This window comes from Excalfactoria chinensis, chromosome 5, assembly GCF_039878825.1.
Source record: "Excalfactoria chinensis isolate bCotChi1 chromosome 5, bCotChi1.hap2, whole genome shotgun sequence".
In the NCBI taxonomy this organism is placed as follows: Eukaryota; Metazoa; Chordata; class Aves; order Galliformes; family Phasianidae; genus Excalfactoria; species Excalfactoria chinensis.
In genome coordinates, this window is record NC_092829.1 from 32,288,027 (window position 1) to 32,307,323 (window position 19,297).

Genomic DNA, 19,297 nt, shown 5'->3' on the forward strand with positions numbered 1-19,297 from the left:
CCATTTTGAGAAGTTTTAAAGTTGCTACCACAATTACCTGTCTAAATTGTGCGTGCTGGAAGATGAGGTGAATTTTAGCTTCTAATTTTGCCTGCTGCTTGGATACTGAGTGATTTTCCTCCATCAGTAAAACGATATCACTGTTAGTCTGTGATGGTTACTGCTCTGGAAAAAAAGCAAAGCATGGTAATATATACTTGCTGATTCAGCTGCTAGTGTTCTTTGTAGCTTTTGTTCTTGGGGAAACTTGTAGGGACATGGGTGGAATTCTTTCCCTGGCAAGCTTACGGTTCACTCCACCAGGACCAGAATAGACTGGAACAGACCCACTGGGTTCTCCCAAATTCCCTTTTGTACAGGGTCTGTACCAGAAGCAGTCAGGATACAGAACTACCTTTGTACACTTTGTACACTTTGTACACGTATTCCAGTCTGAATTCCACCTGCAGTGTTCCGGTAATCCGTATAAACTAAACTAGGCGAAATAGCAGTACGTGGGCTGGACTGGACCCATGAGGTGATCTCATCCAGCCCATCGTGCTTTCAACAAAAAGGTTAGTGCTTGGGGCTAGGAGCTGCTGCTGTGTCCTCAGTAGCAGTGGGAAGTGAGCAGCAAAGCTAAGACAGTCTCCAGCCAACTGGGTTTCTTTTTTGAGCAATGGCTTAAAGGGGGAAAGTCATGCTGAGGTAGATGACAACACTGAGGCAGAAATGAAGCTGAGTGTAACTGTGCTTTTGGAGGCTCGCTGTGGTAGGTTTAAGAAGTGCTTAGCATGAATTGTTTTTTTCAGTTCTAATTGATCAAGTGCTTACGTTTGTTGCAAGGCAGATGTTAGTAAACAACCTTTCTGCTTCCACTTTGGGACTGATTTGTTATTCATTTGTGTTATTATGTTATTTGCTGTTCAAGGTTAGGCCAGCAAAAGAGTTCTTGGCTGTGGTAAAAAATGTTTGTGTCTTCCCCATAGCCTTTCAAGTGACTTTTAATGATTTTACTCCAGAGACAATTTGGTCATAAGTGGATGTGATGTTCACGACGTGGATGTTTCACTGGGATGTTAAATGGTCATATTGCTGTTAATGTCTTTTCTCTTGCTTCTCACGTGTCTTAAGTATGTTCTTGCATTTTGGGTGACGTCAGGCGTTTTTTAAGCAATACCAGTGTCTTTAACTGAGTAGTTGTTGTTCATTCAGATTTCATCAATCTAATTAAGTAGTTTGTCTCCTCTGTTGCTCAATTTGTAGTTAAAGGATTTCATCAGTTGTTGCATTGCCTTTCCACGTACTCATATTGATTCTTCTCAGGGCATTGTTTACTTGTAAACATAGCTGGGAGTCTGGAGCCAAACTTCATTTTCATAGACTTTTCAGTGTCTATCTGTCAGAAATTACATAGACAATATTATATTTTTAGGGACAGGTTCAGTATGTTTAACAAATACCAGTTTAGATGAGAAGAAACAATAATGTAAGTGGCCAAAGTGACAGGCTGCATCATCAGAGTAGGAATTCGAATGTGGTTCTTTAGCACTGCCATGCAAAAAGCTGGTTTAGACAGTGGAAACGATGTGGTTAGTTACTGCAGGACTTCCTTCATGCTGTGCTGGCAGGGAAAGATTTCTTCTGGCCACATGGTTGCTGTGTGTCATTTAAGCCATGCGGTATGTTGCTGCTCTTGAATTTCAGATGCAAGTTGCTGTACCAGGCATCTTCTGCAGGGATATCTCCTGATCCTGGGACTCCTACTAAGCCCGCTTACACTCGCAGTGCTAGCCTTCCTGCTGAAAGCCATCTGGTGACCTGCGCAGATCCTGCAAAGGTTTCCTGCAAGAAACAGTTGGAGTGTCTGGCACAGCTCTACTCATCGTGTATAGCAGGTGACGACTGAGATGTGAAATTGACCCTTCTGTGAGCTTTGAGCTCATATGTGCGCTGTGTGGGGAAGGCAGATAACAAGCAGAAGTTCTGGCGTAGTTGCTGTGTATAGATAGCTCCTAAAAGAAAAAGCTGTGTCAGCTCAGTTATTAAAATAAATAGATATTATATAAAAATTTAGGGAAGTAGATGAATTTGATGCAGTACTCTGACCTGTAGGACGATGCAGTTGCATGGTCCTATCTGGTGAGGTAAATTTGAACAAGACCCTTCCCTCGCACGTATTTCCATGTTGATGTGTGCTGTGGCTGTGTGTGGGGAGTGAGTTCTTTACAGACTTTGTAGAACAGTTGTCTGTCTTTTTACCTTCAATCGTTACAACAGGTTAAATCACAGTATTCATCTCTCATATCACATTTCCTCTCTTGCAGAAAACCTGGTACCAAATATTTTCCTGGAGCTTTTTTTTGTTCTGCAACTGTTAACATCTAAAGGAACTTCTGCTTCAGAGGAAGAAGAAAGTGACCTTGAAGTCAATGAAGGAAGTAAAGGTAAGCAGTAGAACTGAGTGGAAAGGATGTCCTTCCGTGAATGGTGATAATGTGATGTAGATAAGTTGCCTGTAGCCTGAAAGGTTAGTATTCAATACCTTAAAAGCACAGTGGGACTCATTTGAGATGCTGACAAAAATCATGTGTGTATGTGAAGTATTTCTTTAGCATGATAGATCAGCGTTGCTAGATTGTGAATCTACTTTTCTGCTGTTGTGTGTGAGTACCTACAGCAACTTGCTAAAACAAACTTGCAGAGAGAAGGACATATACGTTATGTCTCTCCTCTTTTTGGTTCTTACGGATCAAAAGTGTCGCTGTCTTGCTGTATGTTTCTTAAAAGTTGGGTCTCAGACATAGGCACGTAGGGCTTGCTAATATAGGTAAATAATTGTTACATTTGACTTTTTGGCAAAGTTGTACTTACTCTTGATACAGTCAGTAGTTTGATATAGGTATGAAAAGCAGAGAGTGGCTTTAAGATGAGACTTCCCTTCAGAAAACTTTGTTTAACTTTTGTTTTGCTTCTTAGGACTGAGCTTAGGAGCGTAAAGTGATTGGCGGCAGCAGCTGGTCAGTGCTTGCAGTTGGTCTGCTTGTTGTTTGGCTCTGCTTACTGCTGGCCGAAAAGCTGAGAAGGAATCTTTTCTTTCCCATAGAGTGTCAAACAATTTAGTAGCCGTTAGTATCAGAGAGATGGGGATTTATCTTGTACCAGGGAATAGGAACTTCTGGAAACTGGATACTGGTCTGGAAGATCATTTTATTCTTTGGATATGGCAGTTCCTTCTTTCCTCCAGAGCGTATTATTTATTGCTTAGTTTATAAATTGTGTTAGGTGCTGTTGTCAGATGTTTCTTTTTTTCCCATTAGATGCATCAGGGAGACAGCACTTCCGAAGTGTGCACAACTGTGTTTACTTTGCTGTTCAAGTCTTGGATTATCAATATGAGTGAGTTGAGGTGCTTTTTTTTTTATTTCCTCAGCTTGTGTGTGTGATGAAGCAAGTGTGCTTAGATTTTAGAGCTTTACTCATTCCAGGTACGGAGATATTAATTTTCCCTCAAAATATACTTAAATTCGGCTTAAATTTGAATGGCTGTGAATTTTCCCTGTGCTGGCCTTCAGTGCAATTTTGCAAGAAATAGGAAGGTCATGAGAAGAATGCAATAAGACAAAATGTCCCTGCAGATGTCAGTGAGATTTGATCCTGGGTGACTGGGTCTTACAACTCTTTACTTGGTGGCTTCTTAAGAGTGACGTAAATGTTTCTTTAGGTCTGATCATGTTGTCATTTGTCTCTGTGGGTTTTATGGATGTTGTCTTGGCAGAATTATTTCCCATTTAGAAAAGGGGACGCTGAAGTTCTTGGCTGAAAATGAACGGATTGCATGTTTTTCTCCCACCCTGCACGAGAGACTCAAGCAGGCATATGAAAACAGCACAGCCAAGGTAAATATTGGCAGACCTCAACTGAATGCTCTTATACCTCTGTGGTGATGGCGTTTTATTTATGTTGGCCTTAATGTTAACTCTCATTCCTTCTTCTGTGAGTCTCTTTGTCATGTCTTCTTTGGGAACTGTTTGAAAGTTGTTTTTTATATGTGTTTTTTTTTTCTTCTCATTGAGTGAATGAGTTGCATAATCCCCTGACTGTTAGTTGTGAATTGCTGCTGGTTGCCCTGGTGTTGTGGACCTTAGCTGGTGACTTTGACAAAGCCAAGTTTTGCTTTTGACATTTGTGTCTAATCAACACGAATCCCAGAAAAATGGCTGGCTGGTTGCTGAATTGTAGTGTTGGTGGGGAGAAATGAATTTGTTTCATTGCTACGGACTTCTTTGAGGCAAACAAAGCTTGCAGTCTGGAAAAATGAGTTTCCTGATCAGATCATCTAAGTCAGGGAACTGAAGCTTGATGCTAGGAATGCATTTCTTTTCTCTTTAGTTTCATGCATCCTGTTGCATTTGCCAAGGAAAGTACAGTGTGCTTCCTGAGACTAAGGCACATCAGTAACCAATCAGTTTTGCTATAGATGAGGTTTTTTTGTTACTTGAAGGCATATACTGTCTGAATAGGAGCAAGAATACAGAAATTGCCAGGTCCTGTCCTCCTGCAATCTCAGAAGCCCTGTGTTGAAGATATGCTTTGGCTGTCTGCAGATCATTCTTTCCATACTGTATGAATACTAATTGCAGTCTGTTGATTGCAATAAAAAAAAAGTAAGTCATTTTCCCAGAGAGATAAGAAGCTTGCATTCATAACAAGTGACTCTTGTCTCTGTGGTGTAATGTAGGTTTTGCAGCCGTTGGTGTTTACTGGCAGTTAGCAACTGGGAAATGACTAGAATCTCAACAACTCAATTAGTGGCACCTGCTTTCACCATCACCTCTCTCCACTGCTTATTCTGGGTGTCAGATTGTTGGATGAATTACACTTGCATTTGCCTAATTGTTGATTTATGTTTTGAACAGGTTTCTCTGCTGCTGCCGTGCTCTGTGCAGTCTGTTTCTTTCCAGCCAGAAACTGACAATCGCTCTAACTTTCCCAGTGACAGAGCATTTCACATATTTAAGAAACAAAGGTAAGGTTGTTTTACTGTTAGTATATGGCTCACAGGATATTATCTGCCCATAGTAGTGAACAAAAGATGTCAAGAATGTCCTGTTTATGCTACATACTGTAGATTTTCACTCTAATTAAGAAAAGTCTTTGTCCGTACTGACTGCAGGAGCTAAATGTTTAATGTCTTTAGAGAAGAATAGCCTAATTCTTCATGAGTTTTTGAGGATTCCAGTAAATGTCAGTACAGTGTGGCACCTTACATAGGTTGCTTCTGCAGATATATTTGGTATGCTTTGTATTCTTTCTGCTGCCTTCCACGCTTGCAGCAACAGAGTGAGGAGAGAATGGCAAGTTGTCTTGGTCATTTTTTCTCCTCATAGGTGTTATTTTGTGTGACCTGTTTCTCAGTCTTCAGTATGTCTGGTAGGTGGGTGTTTTGGTCATTCTGTCTGAGCTTAGGCATAACAGGCTTAAGAGCTTGCTGTTCAGAGGCATGGAAGATGGAAATTTTGGAGTTTTGCAGAAGTATCAGAATGTGTAGATGCTTGAATTACTTAATCTGAGGTAGAGACTCACTGGGTAGTTTAGAAGCAATTGAATGCTTGGGTGCTGCTACTTCAAATTTTGAAGGGAAGGAATTCACATCCTTAAATGTCTTTGTTCACAGGGATATCTTTTATGAACTGCTGCGTGAATGGGAGGATAACCATGAAAAACCTGGTTGGGACTTTGAAAGAGTTCTGGGCAGCAAGATCAGGTAGGAGTCTTCTGTAACTCCATCTAGAACAGCAGTTTAGCTTTAGTGTAGCTATATTACTGGTGCAATGTATCAGACTCAGCATCCTAATTTCTATGTTCTTTCTAATGGTCTGAGCTGTAAGGGGCTGTGCTTCTTGGCAGGTAGTGTCTGTGCAAAGTGGCTTCTGTATTTAAAACTTTGAACTATCCTCTTAAAGAAACATAAAGGCATAAGTGGTGGTGGCCTCATGTGGTTAGTCTTGGTGTAACTCTTACCGTGTTCCCAGTCACAGAAAGAGTTACTCTCACAACCAGTACGTTGTGGTCTGAATGCATTTTTGTGCACAGTTCATGTTTGCAGTGCCCCAATCCTTTTAAGCACATATATGTTATATGTACAGAAACTTTTTATCTCTTGTAGGTATTTCAGAGGGTTATGGTGTCTTGGCTCTGGAAACACGACTAGTTTGTTTCTTCATATGGAAAGCAAATGGTTTTATTTATTTACTGTTTAATCAAAATACAATGTATATATAAAGAAACCATTATGTTTTTGAAAGCAGTTGCCTTGCGGGTTTCTGCATTAATCTTAACCACCAGCCTACTGAAGTTACATGGGGCAAAACAAGGCTGAGGTTTATCTGAGGAACTTTCATCTTCTTTGGGCATCAGAACTACTGCTTTTTTGCTGTTTTCTTACTTGCATCTGTGTGAGCTCTCAGCTCACTGCACAGGGGGAAATGGGAGATAAATGTGTACTTTTTCTTCCTAAAATAAAGGCATTATTACAGGAAAAGAAGAAAGATTTTTTTTGTCTCTAAAGCTGTGTTTGCTCTGCAGACACTAAGGGAGAATCAAGGGAGAATTTTTGTTTCCATGATCAGCAGATGGGGCTTGTGCAACCTGGTTGCAAAGAGGCTCCTTTTTCCAGTGGCCTTTGAAACCTGATGATCACTTTCTTAAAAGCTGTTAGTTTGTGATTTTGGTGTAATTTAAAGTTAAAACACTTTTTTTTGTACCACAAAGATCTAGTCAGCATTTTGTGAGGTTTTCCTTCACAGGGCCATGATGGCTCACCTGTCTGCAACCTGCAACCACAGCCATTTTGCCAGGCTCTTTCAGAAGCAGCTCACCCAGGTAAGCTCCTCAGTTGTTTGTTTTCTTTTTTTCTTTTTCCTGAAGATATGTGTCAAAAATGATTTGATCCTTCCTCAGCCTGAGAAAACAAGCTGTCTTGCAAATTTGAGACTTTCCTTTTGAAACTTTCTCTTTTTTGGGAGAGCCCAGTCTTCAGGAAGAGAATTTCCTGCATTTTCTGGAAACACAGATCAGTGATGAGTTACTGATCCGTATCCAGTTGTAGGACATGTGAGCTGTTAAGAACTTATTCTTTATGGTTATTTAGCCTTGACATTCTGATTTTAGAACAATTTATTTTTAGAAATGATGGCAGTACGTTTTGATGTGTATGAAATGCAGAGGTTCTCAGTTTTATTAGCAACATTAGTGTACCTGTAGAGAGTCTCACGTTCTTCTGTGTAACAGCCAAACAGGCTCTTTTTGGCGTAGTACTGTTGTTTTAGTTTGCAGGAGCTTTTTTGACCAGTAGCTGAAGGAATGAAAGAAGAAAGGATGCTCCTGACTATAGTATAAATTCTAGCTCTGTGCTTTCTATAAGTGGCTGACTTATTGGTATGTTCCTTTTGGATAGAAGAATAGGCACAAAAAAACCCATGTGCATTACACAAAGATGTGAGCTATTGCAATACTGAAAATTTCTCATGTTCAATCTGAATTTGCATCAATGTTCTGTCAGGTGAGGACTGTGCAAGTGATGGATGGTCTTCCACACATGCAAATGTTGGCTGCTAGATGTGCCTGAGTTAGTTGTGCGTTATCCATTTCTCAGAATCTCTAGGCTATTTGTGGCCCATGTAGTGTGTTTTGACAGGAGGTAAAGAGATTTTTCTGTGTGTGACTGAAAAGCCTATGCTTGAGTTTCTTCTAAAACAAAATCTCATGAAGATGGAAGAATGCACAGAGGAGGAGACAAAATGAAACATTGTTTGTGAATCATGATTGTGAATTTTCTGCTTTCTTGTTTTTTCTCTCTCTTAAAGATGTGTAAAGATCCTATTGGTGGTGGTGTGAGCTGGGGAGACACCCCAGACCAGGATGTCCTTAATATGCTGGGTCCTGATAATCTGAGTCGTCTTAAGAGGCTGCAGGAAAGATTTGTAGTTCCTCAGAGCATCAGGGGACCTTGTCCACCTCCTTCATTCCCAGGGTGCCAGCAGTTCTTCAGGGACTTCATCCTCAGCGCAGGAAGGTCAGCTGGTTACTATTTCCATAGCAAAGTGTGGGGTGTGTGGGGAAAACTGTGTTGCTGTTGCAGCAGAGGTGTTCAGAGGCCTTGGGGCATAGTGTAACCTAAGTAGAACATATCTGAATATTTTAAAGCTACATAGCATCATACTTAATGTCCTTGGCCAGCGAGCACATTAACAGACAGGTTCTGTTTGAGGCATGGAGTGCATTTCTGCACTACCTTAGGCTGAATGGTAATCACTGAACCATAACGTCTCATCATGGGCTACCTGCATTTCCCAGTGCCGAGAAGTGCAGACATGTATAGCAAGGGCACTGGCTTGTCCAAACATTCCTTGTGCAGCACTGTATGGATGGAGCAAAGGGGTTAGAGGATGAAGCCAGTTTTGTGTTTTGTTTTTTTTTAATGAATTTTTCCCAGTCCAGAGCATAGATGAATCGCCATATATGGCAAATGTGAATGTAAGTTCCTTTACTTTATAGCTTCCTGCTTAGACAGATCCATATTATGATCCTTTTGCTGGGACTTATTAAACAGTGTCTGCTTTGAAGAGCTTAAGAGAAGAGTGGAAAAGGGGGTCAGACAGCACTAATTTTATCACTTAGTTTGTTTTCTGTCAGTTGCTTTGTTTGTCCTCTTATGCTTGATGCAACTTCAGTGAGCAGCTTTAAATTTTGTGGTGTGTTAGTTGAGGTTTTACTGCTATTTGCAGACCAATCTGACTCATCATCATCTTTTGCTGAAGTTACCAGTTCAATCAGCACCTCGTGGATAGCCTGTGTCTGAAGATACTTGAGCTAGATGGCCTTACTCTGGTGGAGCATGAGCACAGTGATGGGGAAACAGATATGGATGAACAGGTAAGACTGTATCTTGCACATACATCTGTCTGGAGTTTCCCTGAACTGAACCTGTACTGAAGGAACTGTTTTGAGTGCAAGTTGTTTTAAGTTTCCACCAGTGAATTTATGGGACAAGGGTTTCTTGCTTTTGTCATACTCTGTAATTTGTACAGTGTCCTAGCCCTGCCCATTTACTCATATGCTTCAGAGTGTCTCATAGAACTGTAGTTTGAAAAGTGATCTCCTGTGGAATAGTCTCTTTTTAGACTGTTAGTCCCTTGTCTTAGATCTGTTTCATCATTGAAACAACTGACTTTGGTTGTTGCATTCAGTTCTGATCACTCCTTTTTTGTTGCTATTCCATGCAGAAAGACTCAATGAATTTGTGTTCAGATGTCCCTTTACTCACCTATACCTATCACTAGCTTGTAGACTGTTAGCAAGGTTGCAGCCAGAGATTCATGACGACTTGCAGAGCAGTAGTGGTGCAAAGGAGGCAACATAGGGTCAGTTCTTGTTTTCTCCAAAGTTGTTAATGTGAATATATGACTGAGCAGCTTCTTGTTCTAGAAAGCTCTCAAATTAATTTCTTCTCATGGTAAGTGAGGCAGTAGAAGCAGAACCAATTTAAAATATGTGTGACAAATATGCATTTTGGAAACATTTATGGAAAGCACTGATGAAACTGTGTGGCCCTTTTTATGTGAAGGGAATAGTTTAGGGTGGGTAGTGGCTTTGCCAGCTCAGGGTGGCATTTCCCCAGCTTGCTTTTATTCATTGCAGGATGAAAAGAAGCGTTTCACTGTGGTACTGTTAAGCTTGAGACTCCTCGCCAAGTTCCTGGGCTTTCTTGTATTCTTGCCATATCGCACCGTGGAACAACCAACTAGAGACCTGCAAGACACTGCAGTGGCATTGAGGAACCAAGTAAGAGACCAAGCACTTCAATCTGATGTGGCCTATTGCTTGATTACCCAGTAAGGGTATTCTGAATAGTTATGCCTGTTCAAAGCAAGGGAGTGATTGCTGGGAAGGTGTTACACTGTTCTGTGTCCCATCACATATTCTGAAGCTGGAAACAGAGAAGAGGGATTTATATAACGGAGAAAAAGGGAACATTGATGGTGCTGTGTTATTTTTGCTCATCTGGGGCTGCTATATCAGAATTCTGATGAGTCTAGGTAAAACTTGCCTTTATAGTGTAAAATCCAGCTACCAGGAATGATTCAGTAGTTTCTCACTCACCTCCTAGCAGTGTAATGTAATGAATGCAAGAAGGCAGGGGTTAAACCTTGACTCCACCTGTACCCAGTCATGCTTTAGTGTTTAGCCTTGTGTTTGAAAGTCCCAGTGGGACCTGTGGTTGCTGTCACAGCATAGTTTCTGCCTCTCTTGGTGTGCAGAAAGATGTTTTCATTAGCCAAAAAAGTCACCTCTTATTTGTACAGAAGAAATTTTAGAACGAATAGTCATGATATAGAAAAAGATTTTTCTTTAATATCAAAAGATAACTTCAAGCTGACACTTCAACTTTTTTTGTTCATTAAGACTTTGCCTGTACTGGACATATTGAAGCTTCTGAGACGATCCATTCAGAATCAGCGTTCTGTCCTCACTATTCCTTGGATTGTGGAGTTCCTTTCCCTTGTGGATCATGTTGCTCCTTTCCTTGATTACTATAGGAAGGTATTTTGTCTTTTGCTGCAGATATACAGGTAAGAGTCTGGGAAAATATATTGGTTCAAAAAGCTCTTCTGTGAATGGTTTTGTTTTAGAATACAGGCTAGTGCTAGTTCAAGTTTCTTGTAAAGGTACTTTTCTGTGTGCAAATCATGAGCATTCATATCTTAGATAGCACTACAAAGGGAGGATATCCTAAACAAAGAGAGAGAGATGCAGTAAGTTCATGTTCCTTGAGTAGACAACATTCTTTACATTCTCACTCACCCATTCTACCTCTGCAGCTGCAAATTTTAAACCTTGAATTTTAACTTCAGGCCTGCTGGGTGAGCAGTGCCTAATTAATGCTCTAGTTTTCTTTGTGATGTACATGAGAAAAATCTGAAGCACATTCTAGAGAGTTGCTTAACACTGGTTTCTCCAGTGTTAAAACAGAAGATTATTCAGATGTGTGTGTGCAAAAGAGTAGAATTTGCTTCTGTAGGCAGACAAGTAGGGAATGTGTACATTATTACAAATAGTATGTTCAGAAACGGAGTGGTTTGGAATCGTTTTCCTTAAAGTAAATTGTAGTAATGAAATCTAACACTGCCTCTTGTTGCTTTTTATGCATGGCAGGCTAATGATCCTTTCTGAAGAAAAAGAGATGAGTTTCCTGAACAAACTGTTGATCCTTGCAGTTCTGGGATGGCTTTTTCAGGTAGTCTATTGCATGCACACAGATTTTCCCCAAAGAAAAGGCAGACCACAGGACCCAATAAAAGCTCAATACTGAAACGAATTAAAACACTTGAAATGACTGGGTTCTTTTTACGCTACTTCAGGGTTCAAACAATCCCCTATATTCTAATAGAAAGATGTTTTCCTGTAGTCAAACCGTGTGAAGTAATTTTTTTTCCCCAGCATGAATTCTAATCGCTGCTTAAGCATACTTGGTCTTTTATTCCTCATCCTTGTGAGAACGTTGGCAAATTCATGTTAGAAGTTGGGACACAAATGTGGGGTGCTAGCTGGCATCCTTGAATGAGTGGGGATTTTTTTGTTGGATCGAAGGATGGCATGTGATAAAAATTCTTTTGTGCCTTCAGTTGGAAGTAAGGTGATTTGTTAGAAGGAACTTGCTGGAAGGGTTAAAGATACCATAGGGGAGGGGAAGGAAGTCATGCATAATAGTGATCAATTAAATCTTTCATCTTATGGGGAAAAATCTCCTTATGGCAGAGAGGGTCCTTTTTATCCCTTGTTTTCTTTGTTTTGTTTTTGTTTTTTTGAATGGTTAGAAAACTACTGTCTTCAGTCAGAAGTGGTAGAAGTTGACTGCTATTTGGACTGTTCCAACTGGGGTTTCTGTTTCAGGTTCCATCGGTCCCTGAAGAGTTGTTTTTTGCCACGGATGTCAGGCAGGAGGGATTGGTGATGGATACTGTGACATCTGCTCAGGCTTTGGTGAGTTAGTGCAGTAGCAGGCCCTCTGAATCCGTGGATGAGGGTGGACATACTGTGGCCTCAGGAGTTTAAGGTTTTATCAACAATTTGGCTTCAGTGCAGCTGCATTGAGTGAGACTCTCTAGGCCAGTGTCGTTCTGTTTTGTCCAAGTTGCTGGTCTGTACTGCATTCTGGATTGTCAACTGTATGTGTTCCGAACATGGGGTTTTGTCAGGCAGAGGGCATCTCAGCTGCAGTAATGGCTCGCAGAATAGATGCCAAGTCATGTTGGAGGACCATATACTGTTTTTTTATTATCTACATATATACATATGTTATATACATATATCTACAAAGTGAGCTGATTAAATTGCAGCTCTTCCTACAGATAACTAAAAGTAATTGTGAACTTGACAAAAATAGTACAATAGGTCTGTCAAAGCAAAATGTCTTTGGTGTCACCTGTTGACCAGCTGCACAATAAAGGGTGAGTAAACTAAAAAGAATTTGAGCAAGCAGAGAAGTAGGTGAACATGTGTGATGTTGTAGGTAACTTCCAGACATGCAGGAAAATAGGTGGTATTCTGTGAAAAATCAGCAGTATGTTATTGAAAATGTGTAAGCCTTGTCCAAATTAGAAACCTTGTTTAGCATCATCTCTTTAGTGGCAGTGATGAGATGCAGAGGTAAATGATTATTTTGCAAATGAATACACTACATGCTGCCTATGCCAATGGATCAGAAGCTGCTTTTCCTCTAGTGCTTCTGGCTTCTGCCTGTACTGTGTAATACTGGAGTGGTGTCACTTCATAGTGTGCTGTTCTGGCAGGTCTGGGTGAAGATACCTGTGGTGGCTTAATGTGCGGCAGATGTTCCTCATTTATTCTCCTCTACAGTTAGGTTTGTTTTACAAATAGCGGTTGTGGCAGCAGTCCTGTTTTTCTAACTATCAAAATTTAGTTGGGCTTTGCCAGTGATCAGAAGAAAAGGTGGAGATACACGTGGGCTGCAAAGTACGTAATTTTACTGTGAATCTGGAATCTGGTTGATTCTGTTGTTTTCACAGAATGGCAGTTTTGAAACCTGCATGTGACCACGTGTATAGGATTTCTTTCTTGCTGTGTTGCTTCAGCTTTTCTTTTGTTCTCTCACCAGGACTCCGTGCCCTTGGTGGATCAGCAGTTACTTTATACCTGCTGCCCCTATCTTGGTAAGTATTTTATTTTCTTTTTGTCTTAGCATTCTTTAGTCCTGTGAGTCCTTGGATTGTCTTTTTTCTAACCCTCCTCACAGCTTTGGGTCTCAGCTGTGTGTAAGTGAACCTTTATTTAAAAATCTGTTGGAAACACCTGCAGCTGAGAATAGTTATTTGATGACTCTAGGGGAGGGAGGCTACACAGTCAGGGCAGTTATACAGAGTCTGAATGCAGAGGAAAAGAAGAGCTTGTCCTTTACAAACTGAAAAGAAACGCAGTAATGAGTAAGTATGCAACTTTTGCATCCTAGGTATAGGCACTTATACTGTGAGAAGTATCTTGAACTTTGGGTGTGTTTCTGTTATTAGGCAGAGGGAAGGAATTCTTTTGAGTCCTGCTGCTTTATCAGGTTGCTGTCTCAGGCATCTTTTTCTTGGAATCTTATTGCTATTGATGAAGTCCTTTTGTATAGAGAACGGAATGCCAGATGATGGGATGGTCCTCTGCTTCTTGGGACTTGGCTGATAGGAAAACTGATAATCCTGGTGTTCCTGCATCATGAAACCTAGAATTTGAAAAGCTCTTTGAGCTTTCCCCCTGTGGTTTTCTTCTGTGTTGGATTTCTTTTGTAATCTTTCTTGTCTTGTTCTCCATGTAGATTTTGTTATGGTTTCTGCTTACTGTACTAAAAAGGGTTTCATAGAAATGGCTTCTTCTAATCCTTCTGAACAAGTCCGTACATGCTAGAGAACTTTGTGGGATCCTGTTTTACCTTTGGAGCCTGCTTTACTCTGCCCTGCCAGTTTGATTTTTGAAAGATAGGTGGATTGCCTCTCTGTTTCTGCTCTTCTGAAATTTCAGCTTTCACAGAAGCTGAAAGAATCCGCTCTGGAAACAAGACTGACAGTGTGAATTTCTCTGAGTTTTTGATTTGTTCCCTTGCTTATGGGATGATGACTGCTTTTGCATGTCTCTTTGTATAGGAGAGCTGCGGAAACTACTTGCCTCTTTTGTGGCTGGTAGTGGAGTAAAAAATGGTGGCTTTATGAGGAAAATCACTCCCACAGCTGCAGAGACCTTGGCACCAAAGACTTCCATTACACAACGGAAGCTGCAGGTAATCTGGGAGTCACAAGTGGAAGCAGAGCAGAAGGAATTCCCTGTACAACAGTAGGATACACAGTGGTATCCCAGTGTTAGGGGAAGAAAAGCATGGGCCTAGACAGCAAGGAATGTTGTGTTTGACTGTCAGGTATCTTTAGTTATTCTGTATAAATCACCTGGCTGGGAAACCACATGGATGTTGAAATGTGGAGAAGTTTAGTAAGCATTCTTGGAATAACTATCTCTTTAGCATAAAATGTTGCCACGTTTCTCATCAACTGCTTTTAGTTAGGTTGTAGTCTTGTTTTCTGTAGAGTGTAGGAGCACACAGGATTAATTACCAGGCATTAAAAGAGAGGTTTCTTTGTTTCCAGTAACAAGCCCTGTGTGGTAATTTACCATTAGCAGCTGCTGTCAGAGTTTTCCCATTCTTCTCTTTAATGATAATTTGCTTTTGTAGCTTCATAAACACTAATCGTGAGCTTTCAGTTAAGTGGTTTCAAGGAAATGAGGAACGTGTAGTTTACAGGAGCACCAAGTATTGCTGGAGCAGAATACTCAAGTGTAGGCAAATTATGTGCCTTGTAGTATGGTTACTTATGGAAGTTCTGTCTGCTCCTGTGATGAGGAAAGGAGGTTGTGGGTGGAGTGCTCTAATCAATTGTAGTGCTTTTCTTTTGAACAGGTAGAGCTGGAACAGGCCTTCTTCCACAACCAGCCTCCCTCTCTGCGGAGAACAGTTGAGTTTGTGGCAGAGAGAGTGGGATCCAACTGTGTTAAACACATCAAGTAAGTGCTGGTGATGTGTTCTGTGATATAAGAAACAACATCATACTAATGAGGCAAAGAGATGATCCTTTAAAATTGTGTGTGCAGAGGAGGAGGAATGAGGGAAAGAAAACTTCCCTCAGAGCATTGCTGTATAGCAGAACACTAAGGCTGCATTAGGCTATGACATTATGTTCAGTGACATAAGATTTCCTTCACGGGGGATTTGTGATGGGATGCAAAGAGAAGGATTGTGTGATTGTGGAGCACTTGGAATGTAAACATGGAGTAGCATTTTGAGATTTAGTATCTGTTTCAGAACATTCATGCTAATTACAGAAAAATATAGGTTGGAAGGAACTGGAAGTTGGAGGTCATCTCATCCAACTATAGGCTCAAAGCAGGGCCCCTTACAGAGTTAGGTCAGATTGCTTGGCACCTTGTCCAGTTGAGGTGTAAAAGCCTCTAGGGCAGAGATTCAGCAGCCTCTTAGCATCTTATTTCAATGCATAATTTTACCAGTATTTGTGAAAAATGTTTCCTTATGTCATATCAGAATTTCTTCTATTGTAGCTTATGCATCTTGCCTTTAATACGTTTGCTGTACATTTCCTGGAAGTCTTGCTCTGTGTTCTCTATGACCCTTTCCTCCCACTTCACCTTCTCTAAGCTAAATGAGCCAGACTCCTCTAGTCTCTCCTTGTAGGTGATGTGCTCCAGCATCCCAGCTGTGTTAGTGGTCCAAGTGCAGCATTACAGTGATGAGGGGAGCAGTAACTTCTCCTTGCCTTGCTGTTTGCACTCTTGGTGACCTGAAGCCAGTAAGAGGCCACTCTTCTTTGGTACAGCCTGTCTGCTGGGATCCTTATCTGCAGAGCCATTCCTAGCTGATAGACCTTGGCCCTTACACCCAGTACAGAATCACTACCCCACTGTCAGACCATTTCTTCACCTTATCCTGAGGGGCAGCCCTGGCTCCTCATGTACCCTTCATAAACTTGCTGAGGATTTACTCTGTCCGGTTGTTCAACTTGAAGACATTAAGCTTCAATCAGTATCAATCTGTGAGGAGCACTGATTGTACTGTGCTGCTGTCGACATCTTTGCATTTCTGACCACAGCTCATTGAGAGTGTAGAAGTATCGGTGCCAGAAAAGTTACAGAGTAACCATTTATTTCTGTTAAAACTAGAATTTCTGACTCTGGAGTGTTAGTACTATTCTGGTATCCCTACTTGCTGCTTTCTTCCTTACCTTTTTGCTATCAAAAAAACCCAAAGAAATAGTGTGATTAATGCTGTTTTATTAGAGTAGCTAGTTGCATTTCTGCCTGAGAGAGGTGTCCTGAAATGAAGGAAAGAACTGATTACAGTTAGCATGCATTGTTCCTTTTACTGATTTCAATATGTCTGAATTGTTTTATATTGTATTTTCACAGGGCGACGCTGGTAGCGGAGCTGGTTCAAAGGGCTGAAGTCATGTTGCAGGATAAAGTGAAGGAGGAGGATGCTAATCATGATAAGCTGCTCGAAGAGGTGTGCAGTCATCTGTATGATGAAGGAGCCCAGGCACTTATCAAAGGCAGAGAGTAAGGAGGAAAAGTTATTTAAACCTGTGCCTTCCCTTCTTATTGTGGAATCTGTAACTCTAATCTAGCTTGGCCTGTCTTGCTTGGGTTCTGGAAATTATAGACCCTGACCTCTGCTCTTCTTAGGGTGACTGCTGCTGACCTCTGGCCAGTTAACACTATATTTGTAGGAAGGAATCAAGGTTCTGTTTGTCCCTCTGCATCCAGCTCCAAACTGGCATTTACTGCAGTTGTTGTATTTCTCTTCCTTGGAAAACTGAATATTGCAGCTTGGGGGCTTATAATTCTTTCCTTATCTGATCCTGTTAGCTTGGATTATTTCTCTGCAGTCTTCCAGCTAATTTTGACTGTAGGAGGGCATGTGAAAGTTCCTGCAGTAATGAACATCTAACTGTTGTTTAGGAAGTTTCCGTAATACAGAGACATGTTATTTTCTTGCAGATTTTGCAAGAAGAAAGGTCCTGAGGCAGTAAGGGTCTTATTGCCGGAAGAAACATCTGCAGCAGTACGTATTTTCACAAAGACTCATTATAGGCCTTGACTCTGAGTCTGTATTAGGTTTTATTCTGTTGCTGCCGTGCTTACCCCTTAACAGCTTAGGACAATAGAATTTACTGATGTACCTGATAGCTAAGGAGAGCCACCTCCTTCAGGCTGTGCCTGGATATTTCACTAAAGTGATACTCTAGCCATTAGCTAACTGCTGTGACTAGAGTTGTAGATAAATCATGTATATCTTGCAAGAATAAGGCTTCTGATTTTAAAAGCAACTTCACAAATAATTGATAATCTTTGTATGGGGTCAGTAGGGTTTGTTCTGTTGTTCAGTGTCAGTGGTTTGTCTAGAAATGGTGGTGTTCTATTTAAATGTTGCATGTCCTTATTAAGCTGGATCTCTCTGGAGTTTTTTTCTGATTTTTCCACTGACTGTTAGTGTTGTGGTATTAAGCTTCCTATCACCTCCTCCCTGCGAAGGTTTTGAGTAGTGCAGAAGACATTGCAGTGGAGCTGGCTACTGAGAAGGCCTGTGGCTGGCTTTCTGCCAACATTGCAGGTGAGCTTCCTCACTCTGAACTTCTAACCTGTCTACTATTTTTCTGAGATCAAGGGGTTGAAGTTTTTGAAGTTTATTCTGGTGTTATGAAGTACTTAAATGTAAGAGGAGGGGCAGGCAGGAAGCGTGCTCCCTTTTCTTTTAGTGGGAAGCATGCAGTTGCTCTGTCCCTCCTTCTTTAGTAATAAGAGGAGTGATTTCTAGCTCTGCAAATCTTCAGAGACTTTTCAGTCTTGGCCCCTGTGAGTGACTTTTAGTTATGGAGATTGTTAGGATGGTAAGGATGAATGCTCCTGAAAATATCATCCAGGCTGTTTGTCATAGCATTTCAAATGTAGGATACAGACAGCTGTCAAACCACCTTATGGTCCATATGTATAGAGAACTTCTGAAAACTTATGTATAACAAACACATCTTTGACTGTGCACGTTTTCAGCAGGCTGAAGGCAAGTGTAATCCTTTTAATCTGTAATAGTGCCCTGGTAGCTCTTCAAAATCCACTGTTTCAGGAGATGCTGCCAAGAATCTGGGGAAGACAATCCAGTGCCATTTGCAGCAGCAGGAGATTAGTGTTTTGGATGCTGGTCAAAATGTATTTTGGTACAAAACATATGTCTTTCTTGGGCACAGTGGTTGAATTGGTGTGGTCATGCTGATTCAGCTTTCTTCTTTGGTAATGCTTCCTGGCTCAGCTACTTTGTTCATTACAGCTACTGAAGCACTTCTGATGAAAAATGAGATAGGTTCCCAGTGATATCTGGTGGTAATGGGCAGCTCCTCGCTTGTGCCTCTGGCCATTAATACAGTGAGAGCTCAGAGTCAGGAGGGTATGAAAAAGTGTGAAGTCCTTTCCTCGCTAGCAGTGGCTCTCAGAGTGGGAGACAGATATGGGTACCATTTGGAAACAGGTTGTCTGCCTCCCTGGAGAGAAAATGAGAGAAAAGTGGAGGTCGATGGGTTATATTTCTTTTTTTTTTTCCTTTGTAGCACTGATTAAAAGAGAAGTGAAGGCAACGTTCAACAAAATGCTGAAAGTCCCAGGACTTCCCTTGCCCAATGAGGATGCTCAGGAGCTGAGAAGGGACTGCTCTCCGGGCTGTCTGCACCGTGCACCATTTCCCTCTCAAATAATCAATGAAATTAAGGTACACACTTCCTGGCTTCCTGGCTTTCCCTTATTCCCTTTTATTTTTCACCTCTCTGTTTGAAAAGCACTCCTCTGTCATAGGGCCAAAGATCTGTTTGTGGGAAGTGCAGAATATTAGCAGCTGAATCTCTGTTGTCTTTTTCATCAAGGATGTGCTTTGTGTCGCTGTGGGCCCACGGGATGAAGGGGAAGTGATTGACCCCGGCTGGCTGGAGTGCTTGCTGGGAAGACTGAGTCAGACGCTTAGGTGCAGAAAGGTAAAAGTTAAAAAGCAGCAGAAGTGGTAACAGTGAAAGCATTGGACTGCTTTGAGCCATCTTCATGCCCATTTGCCTTGTCTCACAGTTGAGTTCAGACAGAGAACATTAAATTCAAGTTTGCAAAGTTGACACAGCTGTATTGCATTTGTTAGTCTCTGGATGTGCTTGTTACTTAT

At 41.2% G+C, this 19,297-nt stretch overlaps 1 protein-coding gene across 2 annotated transcripts in view; it reads left to right on the top strand.

Moving 5' to 3' along the window:
- Positions 1 to 19,297, top strand: part of CDAN1 (codanin 1) — a 28,556-nt gene that overhangs the window by 4,937 nt on the left and 4,322 nt on the right. For both annotated transcript variants that reach the window (XM_072339001.1, XM_072339002.1), the window contains exons 4-24: positions 1,687 to 1,877; positions 2,307 to 2,426; positions 3,300 to 3,378; positions 3,758 to 3,878; positions 4,899 to 5,008; positions 5,657 to 5,746; positions 6,789 to 6,864; positions 7,848 to 8,056; positions 8,802 to 8,916; positions 9,682 to 9,825; positions 10,447 to 10,613; positions 11,197 to 11,278; positions 11,935 to 12,024; positions 13,160 to 13,214; positions 14,184 to 14,317; positions 14,990 to 15,093; positions 16,510 to 16,659; positions 17,101 to 17,164; positions 17,635 to 17,713; positions 18,702 to 18,859; positions 19,011 to 19,118. In XM_072339001.1, coding sequence (XP_072195102.1) covers positions 1,687 to 1,877; positions 2,307 to 2,426; positions 3,300 to 3,378; positions 3,758 to 3,878; positions 4,899 to 5,008; positions 5,657 to 5,746; positions 6,789 to 6,864; positions 7,848 to 8,056; positions 8,802 to 8,916; positions 9,682 to 9,825; positions 10,447 to 10,613; positions 11,197 to 11,278; positions 11,935 to 12,024; positions 13,160 to 13,214; positions 14,184 to 14,317; positions 14,990 to 15,093; positions 16,510 to 16,659; positions 17,101 to 17,164; positions 17,635 to 17,713; positions 18,702 to 18,859; positions 19,011 to 19,118 — 2,446 coding nt within the window. The remainder of the gene's footprint in view (positions 1 to 1,686; positions 1,878 to 2,306; positions 2,427 to 3,299; positions 3,379 to 3,757; positions 3,879 to 4,898; positions 5,009 to 5,656; positions 5,747 to 6,788; positions 6,865 to 7,847; positions 8,057 to 8,801; positions 8,917 to 9,681; positions 9,826 to 10,446; positions 10,614 to 11,196; positions 11,279 to 11,934; positions 12,025 to 13,159; positions 13,215 to 14,183; positions 14,318 to 14,989; positions 15,094 to 16,509; positions 16,660 to 17,100; positions 17,165 to 17,634; positions 17,714 to 18,701; positions 18,860 to 19,010; positions 19,119 to 19,297) is intronic.